Genomic DNA, 18,141 nt, shown 5'->3' on the forward strand with positions numbered 1-18,141 from the left:
CACACATTGAGAAAAAGAAATAGAGAGAGACAAAGATGGTTTGAAGGTCAGATGAACAAGAAAATGGAGGGCTGAGGAATAATGAATGTTCCCTACTGCAAACACATACCTCTAACTCCAAAAGAACAAATTTTATAAATATTCTTTAAACACAGAAGTAGGATAATAGTTTATACTTCTTAGAAGACCAAGGACCTTTTTCCTAAAGATGCACTTGAGTTGGTTAATCTTTCCTGGATGTGAAGTATTAGCAGAATGACATGAAGACTATATAACATAATGAGAGGAGCCAATCACGATGTTCAGAAGCACTAGCTCCATTAACGAAGTGCTACTACATTTTGCCTTTGAAAAGAAGGCTACAAGATCGCCACCATCATCCTATTAGATGTATGTTAACTGCATTCTATCATTTCCTGTCCCCACAAAAATCCTAATGTAATGCTTATTACTATATTCATCTGACAGATGAGAAACCAAATTAAAAAAGAAAGAAGCTGATGCACAGGGAGGTAAATGACAGGCTCTCAGAAACACAAAGAGGAAGTGGGGATCAGGACACTAATCGATGACCCTGATCCTTTCACTACAAACCCTGAGGACTACCCCTGTTCCACCTCTACCACAACTCATGGATATCATCATCATACGAGGTTTTCTGGTGATTTTTAAACATAGTTTTAAAGACTCTAATTTAACTCTTTTTTAAAAAAAGATTTTATTTGAGAGGGATGGAGAGAGAGCACAAGCAGGGGGGTGGGGCAGAGGGAGAAGCAGACTCCCCACTGAGCAGGGAGCCCTAGGATCATAACCTGAGCCGAAGGCAGACGCTTAACCAACTGAACCACCCAGGAACCCCTAACTCTTTAAAGAGAAGAGTTGAGTGTGGCCAATAGCCCTTTTGAAATCCCTTACTACCATAATTTGAAAGATAGAAAAAGTTAACTTGTTTCAGAACAGAAAATTCCAAACTATAATCAGAACCTAAACATATCAGAGAGAAATATATTGTAGATAAATATATTGATTCTGCCATAAATATTACAAGTAAGAAACCAAACTGAGTCCATTAAAGCTTCTGTTTCTTGGTTTAACCAATCACAGAATACAGCCACCTAATACTGCTCTAGAAATGACAAGAGATTTTTTTTTTTTTTAAAGTTTGATACAGGGTCTCTGTTCTCAAGAGAACAATTCAGCTAAGGAGAAAAGACAGTACATTTCTAAAATCATACTGGCAGTTATAAAATAAATAAAACATGGAAATATAATGTGCAACATGGTGACTACAGTTAACAATATTGTATTGTATATTTGTAAGTTGCCAAGAGTAGGCCTTAAAAGAAAAAAAAATCTAACTATATATGGTGACAGATATTAACTAGACTTATTGTAGTCATCATTTTGTAATATATATAATCAAATCAGTATGTTGTACACTCAAAACCAATATAATGTTATATGTCAACTATACTTCATAAAAAAATCATAAAGCAGTTCAAGAAGGATCAGTAGGTATCTTCTTTTCCTAAATATTCCAGCCCAGCATTCTATCTGCTAGTGGAGGTATCCAGAATTCCACCAAATCACCCTTACACAGCAATGACAGGATGAGAAATGTGAATCCCTGACAGAAAGAAAGTGGGAATGGCCTACAGGCAACTGGAAGATTCACTGGAGGGGAAAACAAATGGTCCAGTTTTCCAGCCCTGGTCCTGGCACATTCCATGTTAACTTTAACAAGTAAGAAGAGGATTCTCTACCCTCAGACTCTAACAGGTCACCCCAAGCTGCTGCTGGGGAATACAGAGAACACCTTTGCCCCACAGTTAGTTACCATCTAACTTCCATCTCAAGGAGTGTCACAAGGCAGAAGAGGCCAAAATGGTGACAGTGGCAGAAGACAGGGGTCCAGACTGGGCAAGCTGTCCCCAGTGGGGGTAGGGTGTGGTGGTATAAATTCACAATTGCTTATTAATACTAGAATAAAGCCATGAATTTGAGAAGTACAACATTCATTCAACAAATATTTCATATTTCATACAGATTCACTTTTATAAAAAATTTAAGAATCAACTCTGTGTCAAGCACTGTATAGGGCCCTGGATATGCAGTGATTAAGGTAAAATCTGTGTCCCCAACTGCTATGGTCTGAATGTTTGTACCCTTCCAAATTCATACATTGACAAATGCCCAATGTGATGGTGTTAGAAGATGGGGCCTTTGGGAAATGATTAGTCTCCTTACAAAAGCGGCCCAAGAAAGCTCCCTTGCCCTTTCTGCCATATTAGGTTATAATGAGAAGTCTGCAATCCAGAAGAGGGCTCTCACCTGAGCATGCTGGCACCCTGATCTTGGATTTCCAGCCTCCAGAACTGTGGGAAATAAGTTTCTGTTGTGTATAAGCTACCCAATCTGTGGTATTTTGTTCTACCAACCCAAATGGACTAAGATACCAAGTCATCTATGCTATGATAGACAACAGACAGTATAATCAGCACAAGAAAGGAAAATCAACCAACATAAGGGAGATACAGTGCTAACATGGGTTGAGAGGGAGAGAGCATTTTAATTAGGATGGTCAGGGACAGCTTCCCTGATGGTGACATCTGAGGAGAAAAATCCAAGCAAGTGAGAGAACAGCAATTCAGATATTGGTGTCTTGATACATACTTATTTTGCAGCTGGCAGGTCAAGCGGCAGTTTCTAGCAGATGCGTCTTAGCTGCTGCTGTTTGCCTCAGATGTAGTGCCTGGAGGTGGCACAGCTATCTTGTGGCCATGAAGAATAAACCAGCCACCCACTAAAGATTACCCAACGGAGTCTGGGCTTCTGATGCACGGTGCAGCCACCGTGCCAGCTTTGGACCGCTTTCAGACTTCTTATGTGAGAAAAGAAAAGCCCTCATTTTGTTAAGCCCCTACAGCTGGGTTTCTGTCACATTAGTCGACCATAATCCCAAACCGAAAATTTCCTTTATCCATTTTTCTGTCAGGTCCTTGGGTTTTTTCTTTCCCCTTACTAATTTGCTAAACTCTTTACACATTAAGGCAGTATTTGGTCATGTGTGTTGTAAATATTTTCCCTCAGTTTGTTATATATATTTTGATTTTTGTCTATGACTTTTTTTGTAATAGAGAAGTTTTTAATGCTTATGTGGTGAAATTTATCAACTGCTTTCCCTTATAGCTTCTGTCCTGGAAGTTTTTCTGTAATCCAAAATTATGAAAATAAGCAGTCCATTTTTCTCTATTCGTGCTTTTATAATTTCAGTTTTTACACTTAAAATTTCAGTCCATCCGGAATTAATTTAGGGGTAAGGACTACAGTGAAGACCCTGCTTTATTTTTTATTGATTTATTACTGTTTTCCCTAAATGGTCAGCAAATTGCCCAACATAAATTTGTTGGAAAATTCATCTCTTACCCACTGATTTGAAATGCATTTTTATCACACATTACATACCCATATGTATTTGCATCTGTATCTAGATTATCCTGTTCCATTGATGAAACTATTCCCATACAGATACCAAATGGCTTTAATTATTATAGCTTTCTAGTATACCTGACTGGGCCAGTTTCCTCTCATTATTCATTATTTTCACAATATTCTTTGTTACTTTCATGTGAACTTTCCATATGATCTTAAGAATAAACTTGCTTATACTTTTACCTCTCATCCTCATTGGAATTTTCATGTGAACATAATTTAATAAAATTGTGATTTTGCTTAACACTTAGGTTGTCCTGGTCAATTTTTCCAAGGAAAGCCTGAAGATGGAGATAGTTATATTCCTGACACCTCCAAATGGTGGAGCCATGTGAATTTTTAGACAAAGAAATGTGACATGGCGTCCCTAAAATAAAATCTGCAAGCATGCCTCTATCTAGTTTAAAAGGATCAAATAAGTATCTTTCTAGAATATCTTCTGAGATGTTAGTATAAAAAAACCAAATTTTTTTTTTCTTCATGGTCAGTTTTCTCTTCTGATCCATCTTATCTGATTAACTACAGTCTGTAGTCACCATCTGTAATATTCTCAAATCAAGAAAATCATTCTCAGCAACGCTCAGCCTACTCACAAAACAAGACAAAACCAAAACTAGACCCCTCAGTTCTAAGAGAGGTTGGACAGCAAGTTGTCTGCTGAATTGGCAAATATTTAGGTCAACAAATCAATCCTAAGTAACCCTAAGTGTTTGAAATACGAAAAAAAGTTTTCTGGATAGACAAAGTTATTTCTCATTGAATCCTAGATTCCATCCCTGCGAACTATCTTATGTCCAAGGGACCAATGTTAATGAGCATTGTAATTTGCTTCAGCAGGGCTATGCTGGTATTTATCTTGACTTAGTCAACAAAATCAATGTGATCAAATAATGCAGATAAGCATCTGGGAGTTCACCAGATTGTCTCCACCAATTACTTACTGCACAAAGACCCACAAAGAACATCATACATTTAGGAAGACTATATACCCATCTGTTGCTGTTCATTGTTTTGAGCTGTTCATTCTGCTCAATGAGTTTTTCCTTCTCGAGTTGTTTCAGCACATATGGTATTTTGTCCTGTGAACAAACTTTCTTCACTTTTTACTTGATAAGGCTGGATCCTGCTCATTGTGCAGAAGTACATGACATTGAGGCTTACCATCATGCTTTTCATTCAAACGTAGAGTCAGTTTAATGCAGCACCTACTTTATGTGCTCTCATGCATTTTGCTTTTAAGTAAATAAATAAATCTATTGTAGCGGGGCAAAATTGGCTTCATATAGTCTGTCTGGAAAGCCTGAAAAAATGGTGTGATTGTTGTGGGGATATAATAAGAAATATATATTTTGTTCTTTGACCATAGTTCCTGGTACACAGCTCCTAAAACCCATGTAATTTCCTATATGAGAGCCATAGGGACATTTATTGTTATAATATTTAGTTTTGTTCCTAATTCCTGCAATAGCTTTGTAGTAATAAAAATAAAATGGGTAACTTTTGTTATTTATAACAAGCCCCTTTCAACTACACCTGAGTTTATGTAAATGAGGTAACTTTGGAAAGCCCCTAGGTAACCTAAGGATGGGGGCTAGCTGCCAAGGGAACCAACCAAGTGATTACAGAGGGTTGAAACTTTCAGCCCCACACCTTTCACCTCAGGGCAGAAGGAGGAGTTAGAGTTTGAACTAATCATCAATGGCCTATAATTTAAACAATCATGCCCATGTGATGAAGCCTCAATAAAGACCTAAAAAGATATGGCTTGGAGAGCTTCCGGGTTAGTGGATACAGTGATGAGAGAAAAAGCAGGCCTGATAGCCAAAAGAAGCCATTTTAGATTTCTTTCTAAGTCAACATTACTGTATATAAACTTTGTTCAAACCAAAAGCTTGATTTATGGCCTGCCACACATGCCTTGTGCATCTGCTTTGTGAATGAGTAACCCAAAGGAAAACCACTGCATCCTTGAAATAATCAATCAATTCTCCTACTCCCTCCATTCCTTTATGATAAAACTCATGACCTAAATGCTCATCTATAATCTTTTGAGCTTTTACAAGATGTAAAAAAGTATATAACCCTGTAAAAATTGTTCATTCTTAGGAACACTTTCCAAGCAGCTGTCCCAATTTGGGCTTGAATAAAATGCTCTTTCTTACTTTAGGATATTCTAAAAGGTTTGTTCATTTTGTGTTGACAACAGGGAGAGCAGTGAGCCCAGAGAAGGCACAGCAGCTCCCAACCCCTTCCTACACACCTTCCCCAATAATCTTCCATCTGGTGGTTCTCAGTTATATCCTTTTTTGAAAAACCAGTAGCCTCATAAGTAAACTGTTTTCCTGAGTTCTGTGAACCACTTCAGCAAATTAATTAAACCTAAGAAGAGGGTCGTGTTAACCTCAAATTTATATCCATAGCACAGATGACAACCTGGGTTTGTGAGTGGCATCTGGAGTTGGGGGTGGAGGGTAATGCAATCCTGTGAAATCCTGAGCCCTTAAGTTGTGGGATGTGATGCTATCTACAAGTAGATAGTATCAGAAGTGAGTTCAATTGTAGGACACCAAACTGATTGATATCAGAAAATCAGAGAATTGCCTGGTGTGGGAAACCCCCTCAACACACATTTGGTGACCACAAGTGTTAAAGTGAGGTCCTGACAGAAGAGACATAGGAGTGTTTTTCCTTAGCAAATGGTGATTGCTGATATTGAGATTCCTGTAAGTTTCTGGATGCTTCAATATTTTTTATATTTATTATCGTATTGAGACACAATAGTTAAGTAATTATAAATGCAATTTTCTTTTTTTTAAATTTTTTATTGTTATGTTAATCACCATACATTACATCATTAGTTTTTGACATAGTGTTCCATGATTCATTGTTTGTGCATAACACCCAGTGCTCCATGCAGAACGTGCCCTCTTTAATACCCATCACCAGGCTTAAATGCAATTTTCTATCAGTGTTTGAGCTTACAACTCTAGTTCTAGAAACATTGCATTTTTACACTGTGAACTTTAAATGAATCTGTCCTGTACCCATGTATAGTGAGTTAACATATCCTGAACACCTAACAGTGCAGACACCCATTAATGCAGAAGGACATCACACAGAGGGCTAGACTGCAATTAGACAATGTATCAACATAATAATATGTGGAGTTTTGTATATCACTTGAATGTAATTCTCATGTATTCTATATTTAGTGAAGTCAGTGGACTCATTAAATACATGTTCTGTACAGCATTCTACCAAGCAGGTATGCAAACACACAAAAAAATTTTTGTTTCTGAAAAATTTATAATCCTGTTGGTAAGACACAATTTACTTAGCTAAAAGCTAGTGAACAGCATTTAATAATATAGATTAAATGTTTACATATACAAACTCATATATGCAAATACTTATACACATACTATAAATATGTACATATATCCCACTAGAATGTAAGAGCAATATGTATAGATGGAACATACATATACAGAGCCTCTTGTTCACCAGCCACCGCTAGAATAGTGTCTGACACCTAACAGGTGATCAATAAATACCTATTAGATGAGGGGTGCCTGGGTGGCTCGGTCAGTTAATTGGCTGCCTTCAGGGCAGGTCATGATCCCAGCATCCTGGGATCAAGCCCCGCATCGGGTTCCCTGCTCAGCGGGGAATCTGCTTCTCCCTCCCCCTGCTCTTGTGCTCTCTCCTGCGTGCACTCTCTCTCACTCTGTCTCTCTCGCTCTCACTCTCAAACAAACAAAATCTTTAAAAATATATATCTATTAGATGAATGAATGGATAGCCCATTAATGGGCCTTATGTTAGGTGTTTTAAGACTTGAGAAGGGCATACTTACTAGAAAGCTCTAGAATGAGTAGTCACAACTCTTGACTATTTACACAAGGTGAACTTTGAGAAAAGTCATACAGAAGAGCAGAGCGCTCAGAATAAGGTGAGCACTTAATATCTACTAGATGATCTAGACCTAGAGAAGGATTAAAAAGCTACTTGACTGTAGACATGGGGAAGGATGCTGTCCCAGGCACAGGCAACACTGGGAAAAGAGACAACTGAGTCTGGACACAGAGCAATTTTAAGGATTAATGAGAGGAGCCAAGAAGAGAAAGGACAGGAGGAGAGTCTGGAGATCCAAGGGCCAACAGTATAAAGAATGTCTAGGGAGATGTTCACAGTGGGAAAAACGACATGAGAACAAACAAATCAAACTGCCTAAACTGAAAAGATGAGAGGGGAATGTCAAGGAACCAGTGGTCCAGAACTGATCAACTTGCAGAGGAAGAAACCAACCCAAGGGATCTTATGGCAAAAGGGAAGAATGAGATGAAGCTATAAGAGAGAGCAATCAGTGATCAAGAAAGTAGTACCATCTCCAAGATCTGCTTAGCAAGGTGATAACAGTGGTCACATTAACCAAGGACTTAATTTCCTAACAGAGCTCCAATAATATTTTTAGTTGTTTCAAAAAGTCAAGAAAGAAACTGCTAGACCCCAGAGCTCCCACAATGAGAGTTGCAAGGCATTCTGTTCCTGCTGGGAGTGTCACACACATAAATTGGGTTAAGGAAAACAAAAAAGCTATACTGAAAGGGAAGAGGGGGCAACAAAAGGTGACCGATCATCTGTAAGAGTGTGTGAATATCGGTGTTACTTTTCCTTCATTTACCTATTAATTACGTATTCAACCCAGTTCTGAGTGCTGGATTACATTGGTAAACAAGATACACTTGGTCTTAGCTCACAGGGAGTTTACATTCTGATGGGGGATATAGCCAAACAAGAAAATACATGCACACATTATTTATAATTGTGACAGTTCCACAATGGAAACAAACAGGGGACTAAGAAGGAGACTAATGGAGGCAGGTAGGACCCATTGTTCACAGGCATCTCAGAGCAGGTGGCATTTTAATTTTGACTAAAAGATGAGGAGAAAGGAACCAGATGAAGATTGGAAAGGGAAACATTCCAGACAGGAAATAGCACATGCCAAGGTCCTGAAGTGTGAAAGAACCTGAGAATTTGTAAAAACAAAAACAAAAACAAAAAACAAAAAGAAGACCAGAAAGGCCAGCATAATGAGCAAGGGAGGAGAGTGACCAAGGATGAAGTTGAGGGAACAAGCAGGAATCACATCAGAGATGCCATGAGGCAATGTCTGCATTTTATCCTCATTATAATGGAGGGCCATCAAAGCAATAGAGAAGGAACTGGAACAGGCTGCTATGTGGAGAATAGACTGGGTTGAGGGTAGTTGTCATGGGAAAAGGCAGGAAGACTGCTGAGGATGTTTCTATGGTAGTCCAGGTGAGAGTTTCTCAGTGAGTGCAGAGATATCCCCATGTTCCCTGGATAGCCCCCCTTGCCAAGGTCCAGTGAGGTGGCAAATGGACCACACCCTCACCGCCATACTGAGTACATGCTGCAGCAGATACTGCTTAGAGCAGAAGTGGGACAAGAAGAAATTACACCGGGGACTGACGGCAGGTGCTCTGCCAAGGAGAGCATTTGGGTCACTGCTCTCCATCAGGAGGCCCATGTACCACACTGGAAATGTGTGTATGCAGTCATACACCTAGACCTGTCATTTCAATCAGGTTATTTACATGTCCCCTTACCATTATGTAAGATCCACTGTGCGGCCCTGAGGACAGTTGTCAGAGAATCCTGGGCACAGCGAGGTCTACCGTTTCCTGTTAAATTCTTTTCCTGGTCTACTGCCCCAATTTCCTTCCCTTTGTGGGTCCATCATGGCCTTGTTCATCTCTGGAATTCCCTTTGTGTCCTAATTCAGCAGAGCTCTAATTTGTTAACTGTAGGGTGCTGAGCAGGATCTATTTTTCAGCTTGTCATTCTTCACTAAATAAAGCCCTAAATCTTTTTTTCATCTTCGTTGTGGAATTTCAGCTGCCCTATTTGATTTAATTGTAGATTTTTACAGTCTACACATGCCTAGAAGCCTTGGGCTGTGGATAACCTTTTACTACGTCTAATAAATAAAATGAAAAGAGAAACTGCAGAAGTAAACCATAAGTGTCTTAAAGACTGGCCAACAGGCAAAAATGAGAGCCATGAATTTCTTAATTTTTAAGAACATTCTTGAAGAGTGAGATCTTATTCATTCCAGAACAGCTAGAAAGACAGCAAAGGTAACCAAAAATTTTTAACTCCTTTCCTTCATTTGTATTTGTAAAAGGATCTCTACTAGAATTAATATGTTACCAATGGCACTGAAAGACCAAATTGATTTGTCAGTCATCTTTGTTTTAACTTACAGAAGAATCAGCAGTAGACTGCCAAACTCAAGCAACCCTAAGGAAAAATAAAATAATAAAGTAATGAAATAATAAGATAAAATTAAATTTAAAAGCTTGTAATGAGAAATGGGCCAAAAATAAAAGTAGGCCCCTTGTAGGAAAAGACAAGTAATATAACCCATTAGGAAAACCAGTTTTTTTGTCCATAACATGTTGAGAAGGGTGAAAAACGAAAATTGTGTTCTGTGAGTTATACCTGATCATTTAGGTAAATAAAATTTGAAAAACAGTATGGTGTACATATAACAGGGGGCTTTAGGAAATTATCAATCAATCAATAACCCTTTATGCTCAAAAGCCACTTTAATAGAATTTTTATAAGAAAAAAATAACAAAAACATAAAACCATATTGTAGATCCACTTGAAGGATTTAAATTAATCTAAAATTAAATGAAGAAAAATATTCTACGTATTACATATAATACAGATGAATATATAAAACTATCACAACTTCATAAATAGCCATTAATAATCTGAAATAAAGATGAAATGTCACTTTTAAGAATTTTAGGAACTCCACAAGCAAGTTTATCCATATAGACAAATATATACACACTCACAATTTCATAAAGAGAGTTGCTATGTTAATAAGCTGAGATAAACACTGAAATGTCACTCTAAGAATCTGGGGAATTCCATAGAAGCAAGGTCTATTTTGGACCTGTCTCCCAGAAGGGGATAATTACTAAAGAGCAAAAAGATCCTCCACTCACAAAACTGTCCAACAACACAAAAATCAAGTGTAGCACCATTTTGAGACTCATAAAAAATTCTAAATTTGAAGAGGGAACAGAGGGATGTTTTCATTTGTGCATTTTCAATTATGCATTCCCACCAAGACAAACAACTAAATATAGCCTGGTCAGTGGTGATGCACAAAACCTTAATCTACTGTGCAACCAAAAGGTTAATATTAGAAACAGTGGTGAATCCAAAAAGTTTCAAAAAAACACATTTCAGGGCCACTTTTAACAATAGCAAGATCTATGCAGACAGTTGAGTGAGCCATGTTTTGACGGTGAGCACCCTGAAAGGAAAGAGGGTAGTGCCAGTAACTCAAATTTTTCATTTTCATACTTAAATTTATGCATCAACTTTTGGGCTAAAGAAAAGAATCACTCACTTTCTGTACCCATCTGGTTGGATTCCATCTCAGGACTCCTGAGCCCTGTGGCTGTTTCATGTTCATGTCAGTTAATGCCACAACTCAGCAAAAAACAGATTTCAAAACATTCAGGTAAATTAGCCAACATACAATGTCAGGACTTGTGTATTCAGAAAACTGCATTTTTCTCTTCATGTTTATTGTGACAAACGGTTGGCATGGCTACGCTTACTAGGGGTACACAAGGTTTGAAATTTATATTAATGTAAAGAGTTTCATGGAAACAACAAAATATTCATGTCATGCCTGGAGTGGGGTGGTATCTTTCTTTCTCCTCACGACTGCCCACAGACTCTTAACCAGGTTTGAGCTTCCTATCATCAGACTTGTCCATGTGACAGTTCATCCACTGGCCCTCGGAGGTCTCTCCCCATCACTCCTCAAAGATTTATGTTCCTAGATCATTGTTTCTTTGACATCCGTCCTGCCATAACTGCTAGTGATTTCAAGGTATGGAGATTATGCTTCCATCTCTGAGCTCTCAATTCTTTGAGCTCTTCTTTCCCAAGAATCCTGTCCTTTACTCTATGTCAGCCACTCACTCTATTATACCATATTGTGATTACCAACAACTTCCTCTTTTTTAGACCTCACTTGCAAGCATCTCACTCCCCCTAACTTTCTAGTGTACACCCTCTAGTACCCAGACTCCAACAATCCTTCAATCTGTCCCTCACCCACCTCAAATTCTCATTTTGGTCCTTAAGTGGGCTAAAGTCTATGGTCGATCATTATAATTAATTCCCTGCAAAAACTGTCAGCTATTTTGCCCTGCTCTTGACCATCATACTCACCTGGCAAAATTCCAAGTTAAATCCTACTCCATGCCTATACCCCTAAGCTGAATTTGACTGGAGAATGGCACTACCATGCTAACCACTCATGATCACTAACCTCAGTTTGGGCCCTCAATGCTGCCCGGAAATCATACATTTCTCATTTCTCCTCAAATTTCCAGTATCTCCTCCTCCATCCTAACTCTGGAGCTGACCTTGCTTCCCAATTCCCTGAGAAAAATAAAAGTGAGAGAGAGAACCTCCACACATCCTCATCACATCTTCTTGATTCGAATATTACTACAAAAGAACTGCTCATGTTCCTCCTAGGTCAATGGCTGTGCCTGTCCATCCCTTTTCACTCATCACTCAAGTGATTCCAGGGTCCCTCACCATCTGTCCATCACCTTAAAATGTCATCTGCAAACTCTTAATTCTCAGGTTTATTTTAGCACAGGCCTTCTCTCTGAACTAGAGACTTGAATATACAATTGCCTAATTAACATTTCCACCTGCATATTTAATAAGCACTGCCTGGAACCCCTGATCTTCCCCCATGACTTACTCTCCCTGGAGGCTTCCCCACATCAATAAACAGAAACTTCATTCAGTTGTCCAGGCCAAAAGCCAAGTCATCTTTGACTCTCTTTATCTCTTACACTCTGTATCAATTGAGTAGCTATTATGCTAGCTCTGCCTTCAAAAACTTGCCAGATTCCAACCACTTCTTTCCCTTCCACCACCATCACTCTAGTCCAAGCCACTACTATCTCTTGCCTAATGTTGCCTGAGAGCATCTGACTGGTCTCCCAGGTTCCACTCCTGCCCTCCATGTCTACTGTCAGTACTATAGCCAGTACTATAGTACTATAGACCATGTTAAAATGTAAATCAGGTCATGTTATTCTTCTTCTTATAAATTTCCATGGGTAAGTTTCTACATAATGGTCTTTACTACCTCTTTGAGCTCCTCCCTAACCATCTCTCCCCCTTGTTCCCTCTCCTCCAGCCACACTGGCCTTCCTGCTATTCCTCAACCTCCACAGACACATTGCTACCTCTTTAGCACATTTTGTTCTGGCAGGTTCTTCCCTTCATGGGCCACATGGTTCCATCTCTCATCTCTGGATTTTTGTTCAAATGTCACATTCCTAAAGGAGGTCTTCCCTGACCACGTTCAAAAATTTCATTTTTCTCTGTAGCTCTTACGACTATATGACAGATGAGAAGTTTACCTATTTATTTACTGTCTGCCTGACTTGATAAAATATAAGCTCCATGAGGACATGGACTTTGTTTTATTCATTGCTATACCCCCTGTACCTGATCTAATGCCTGAAATATACTATATGTTCAAATACTTATTGAATAAAGGAATAAATGCATGTTTCTGGAAGCACCAAGATGGAAGGACTTTTCTGAATCATCTAGGCCAGGGATTGCCAAATTTTTTTTCTGTAGACAGCCAGAGAGTAAACATTTTCAAATTTTGCAGGCCATCTGATCTAAGTCACAACTACTCAACTCTGCCATTGTAATGTAAAAGCAGTCACAATGTGTAAACAAATGAGTGTCTGTGTTTTAATAACATTTTATTTACAAAATCAAGTGGCTAGCAGGATTTGACATGTGGACCATAGTTTGCCAAATCCTGATCTAGGTTATTCTGTTGCACTGAGCATTAAGGCCTTAATCACCAGTTCTACCCAAATTTTTTAAACAGAGTTCATAACTGCTAGAGCTGGGGCCATCTAAACCAATCATCCAATCTAACCCCTGTGGCAGACATAGATGCTTACCTAGCATCCATTTTCTCCTTTCTACCTAAAAGGAGCCCATTTTATTGAGGGGACAGCAATGTGTACAGCTAAGAATCTATGTTTCTCAGCCTCTCTATACCTAGAAGTGACCACGGGCCACACTTCTGGCCAATAAGATACACAGAGAAGTCATGTGGAGAGCATTTTAGGAAAAGTCTTTAAAGAGGGTTGACTGGTGGCATACTCTTTTTGTTCATTACCCTTGTCCCACTTCCTGTTTTAAATGCAAATGCCATACCCAGGAGTGGTGAGAGCCACACCCTAAGGATAGAGAGTAGGAGGAGAGGAGGCAGGTACATTGAAGACACTGTGGAGCTCAGGCACAGGTCCTCCAGATGTCTTGTTATAAAAGGAAAAACTAATCTCTGGTTAAGCCATGATAAGTGGCTTTTAAAGAAAGAAAATGAATATTTGGTTAAGCCACTATAAGTAGCTTGTAAAAAGAGAAAATGAGTCATCTAAGATCCTAAAAGCCAGCAAGTGGCATGACAGAGACTTGAACCGATCCTGTGACTTCCACTTCAATAGTCTTTCTCTCATGCCACTCCCCACTCAAAGACAGAATAAAAGGCACAACATGCTATTCCACACAGAATAGACAGCAATATGAATTAGAAAAGCTTTGTTCCTATCCAAAAATGATCATTTCCCAAGCTCAGATAACTAGGAATTCTGGAGATTTTATCTAGCTTCAGATGTCAGTTCCACACCACTGACAGCCCCTAAATTAATCCTATCACTCACAACTTCAAGAGAAAGAGATGGCTCTTCTATATAGCTTTGGTAGAAAAGCCCAGGGAGGGTTTCAATTTGCCAGACTTGGATACCATGCTCATTCTGGAACCAACCACCATAGTCAGAAGGAGGATTATACTGCTTGACTTAGACTGGGTCACACACTCACCCCTGTGGCATGGGAAAGGGTCAGAAACGGGGTCTCAATGGTTCCTCCCAGTAAACAATGGGCTCTGATATCAGAAGACACGGGAGAGGAGTGTTGAAGTGCATGCTCCCCCATATATATATATATATATACACACACACACACACACACACACACACACACACACACCATTTTTTTGTGCCTATCCCAGGAAATTAGTAGATGTGGGTTGTAGGCTTAACTCTCTGACTAACTGGATGCAGGTCACCCAGTTGATACATGATCTTTGGTTCTGAGTTTTCTGATCATTTACTAAAAGGAGATGACTCATTCAACATTAGCCTTAAGTACTAAAAGATGGACTGAAACAGGGTATTAGAAAAAATCTTGGAAAAGTATTAAGTGCTATATAATTATGTAGGATTATTATAAGTGAATAACTACAACTGATATGAGAAAATAAGAGACTCTTTCCTACCTCATCCAAACCTATAAAAATCTTTAAAATATCCTTTACAATGATGAGCACCACAAAGGGCCTCATATTGCAGTTGGTCTAGACAACAAAGACAGGAACTCTTGTGCACCACCTTCCTGGGACTACTAACAGGCCCATAATGTTCTCCTCAAAAATGACTTGCTTCATTCTATTCCAATCCCTGCTCCAGTCATAACCTCTTCACTCTGTTGATCTTTAAAAACCAAAATAAAAAAATTTTAAGTAGCCCTATACATACTGTTTCAAACTTTAAATGCCTTAGATGAATTGATACATATGGTCATTTGCTGTGGCCATAGCAAATAGCAAAAGACTGAAACAATCCAAATGTCCACTAAAAAGAGGCCGTATAATAAAATTATACCACATCTATATAATGGAATAGTATATAGCTGTTAAGAATAAAGAAACTCTTCATGCACTAACTCAAATAGGATTACCTAGATACATTCAGTGAAAAAAGCTAAGTGAAAGATTGGTATATAGCTATGCTGCTACCATTTGTGTAAAAGGCAAGAAAAGAACACGCAAACCATGATGCCAGGCATAAAGGCATGGGATCTCTTGGGATGCATACAAAGAAACAAATTACCTTGGTTTTCACTACAAAGAGGAGCTGGGTTTGCTGAAGAACAGAGTGTGGGAGAGACTTTTTTATCTTTTCTATCTTTTGAATTTTGCATCATGTGATTATATTAACTGTGCACCAAATAGACAGATTGATAGCATAATACAGCATAAACCTGTGGAAGGACAAAGACACCACCAGGTCATATAGATCTCTAATAATTAAGCACAGAGGTTGATGCATTTGGCTGCCAGAATAATCCACTCTAAGTTTAATAGTCTAACATAGTAGTTGTGTTAATGTATTAGGGTAGTGATTGGAATATAACAATCAACCTGCCCTCCCCTATCAACTTCATGAAGCACATGGTCACCCAACACTTGAGCAAACACATGCTTCTATTAGCAAAAACAGAGGATGAAGTAACCAATTAGGTATTCAAACAAGAGCATCCTCCCATTTATGTAAGTATGTATGTACGTATTTTGATGTGCACACACACACGAACACATACACACACACACACACACTAAAGTATGAAGATAAATGGGTAACCAGATTTTTAATACATTTTCCATTTCACAAATACTCGCTGAGGATACACAAGGAACAATTTATGAGTGTTTTCAGCAAAAACTACCAGAAACACAGACCTATTGTGACTTAAACAAATTGGAGTTTACTTTTCCCAGCTAACAAGTAGTCTGGAGGAAAGTGGCTTCCGCATTTGTGGTAGCATGTCTACAGTGTCAAGGCCGTTATTTCTGTGAGTATCCTGTCCATTACCTTATGGAAACAAGATGATTGCTCTTACTCCAGGCATCACATCCATATTCAGAACAGGAAGAAGGTAAAGGAGGTGATGTCATCACTTTTAATCAAGAAAAGAAAATACTGTCCCAGCAACCCTCAAGTGGACTCTTACTCGTATCTCATTAGCCTGACCTATATTGTATGGCTATTTCTGAAAAGGAGTCTTAAAACATAAATATTTAGTTTTTACAGTATATTAGAGTCATGCAATGGCAAAATAAGCTCAGAAGGACTACTGGACAAACCAGCCCACAGTATGTGCCACAAGTACTCTGATAGGCTATAAAAGTTGGCACGTGGAGGTGATAAGTGTGACCCCTCCAACAGTTTATGTGCTTTATTGCCTGCTTTCAGAATATTTTAAAATGTGACAATAGGATGGATTTTAGATTGGATGCACAAGCTGACAAGTAAAAATATTGAAGGCTTTTCATAAATCCAAAAATAAAAAACGAATGTACAAGTTATACATTTATATTTATGTGCCTTCTTATTAGAGGTAATTGTCCTGCCAAATAAATGCACATCCAAAAGTTACACACATTTATTTTCTGTATATTTCTCCTTAAATGTAAGTTTTCATTTGTTTAATGAATTATAATTGCAATTAATTTCTCAGGATCTATAGACCAGTTCTGTTCCCTCCACTTTGTTAAATGCTAAAGTTTTGTTATAACTTAAGTCCCAAAGAGTTGTTAATTTTATCATAAGCTTTTCTACAAAGAAAATCAATTACCCTACAGTGTCACCATCAGTCTACAGTGCAAAAGCATTACACATACAAATATTTTTTCCTGAGCCATTTGTAAGTAAGTTTAAAACATTATAAGCCTTTCTCCTAAATACTGTGTAATAGACCCCCCTAAAAAGAAAGAGATTCTCTTACTAACTAGAATATTATTATGCCTAAGACTATTAATGATTCTAATTAACAAGACTATTAATTAGTAATTTTTATGAATAATAAGTATTATCATTTAATCTCTTAAAACTTCTCCAAATGTCTCCCAAAGTATTTTTTTAATCAAAGGCTAATCACACCTAAATGTTTTTGTTTAAAGTGCCATGTTTTCAAAATTATTCATCCAAAGGTAGTTTCCTACACCATTTTTATTGGCTGTCAGTTGATTGGTATTTGGGTTGGAGTCTTTAAATACAGGTTTTAATATTTATAAAATAGCCACTTGTTTTGCATTTTTGTATCTAAGTGATTACAGAATACAACAAGAAGCTTTTGAGAACATTATACTTTATAGGAAGAAAAGAAAAGTAGGGAAGGAAGACAGGCAGGATTATTTTTGACTTTAAAAAAAGAATGGAAATGCACACGTGCACATACATGTAAGCGCATGCATGCACACCCATGCACACACACACACACTTACAGCAAACACACTCAAAATTTGCCCCAAAAATACAATTACAGAATTCCAAATCAGAAACTCAAATAATAAAGACTGCTACTTGATTTAACTGTTTTAAATAAATATAAATCTGCTACTTTAATCAAACAAAGAAAATACTCGGAGCTTACCCAACCTGAAACTGAAAATCAATCCAGAAGCAAGGTAACATAGCAGAAAATCAGCAGTGTCATTGAGCCTCAGATGGACTGTGAGAAGCGCTCCACATAAGCTTCCCACGATTAATGCTAATGAATGAACTGGGTTCTACCACATTCATAAAAGGTCCATAATAATATTGTTTACATACACTCTATTCTTCCTTCATGAATATGTGGTTTTCACAGATTCTAAAATCATAGTTACTCTCAAATATCTGATGATAA

General features: G+C 38.1%; 1 protein-coding gene across 13 annotated transcripts in view; it reads right to left on the reverse strand.

The window, feature by feature from the left end:
* The window catches only part of TASP1 (taspase 1), a 303,516-nt gene that overhangs the window by 72,092 nt on the left and 213,283 nt on the right, over positions 1 to 18,141 (reverse strand). For 2 of the 13 annotated variants that reach the window (XM_032420018.1, XM_032420019.1), the window contains exon 12: positions 10,296 to 10,855. The exons of the other annotated variants lie outside the window; for them this stretch is intronic. In XM_032420018.1, coding sequence (XP_032275909.1) covers positions 10,742 to 10,855 — 114 coding nt within the window. In that variant the 3' untranslated portion in view covers positions 10,296 to 10,741. Of the gene's footprint in view, positions 1 to 10,295; positions 10,856 to 18,141 lie in introns of those variants that run through there. 13 annotated transcript variants of the gene reach the window in all.

This window comes from Phoca vitulina, unplaced genomic scaffold (genome assembly GCF_004348235.1).
Source record: "Phoca vitulina isolate PV1807 unplaced genomic scaffold, GSC_HSeal_1.0 scaffold22, whole genome shotgun sequence".
In the NCBI taxonomy this organism is placed as follows: domain Eukaryota; kingdom Metazoa; phylum Chordata; class Mammalia; order Carnivora; family Phocidae; genus Phoca; species Phoca vitulina.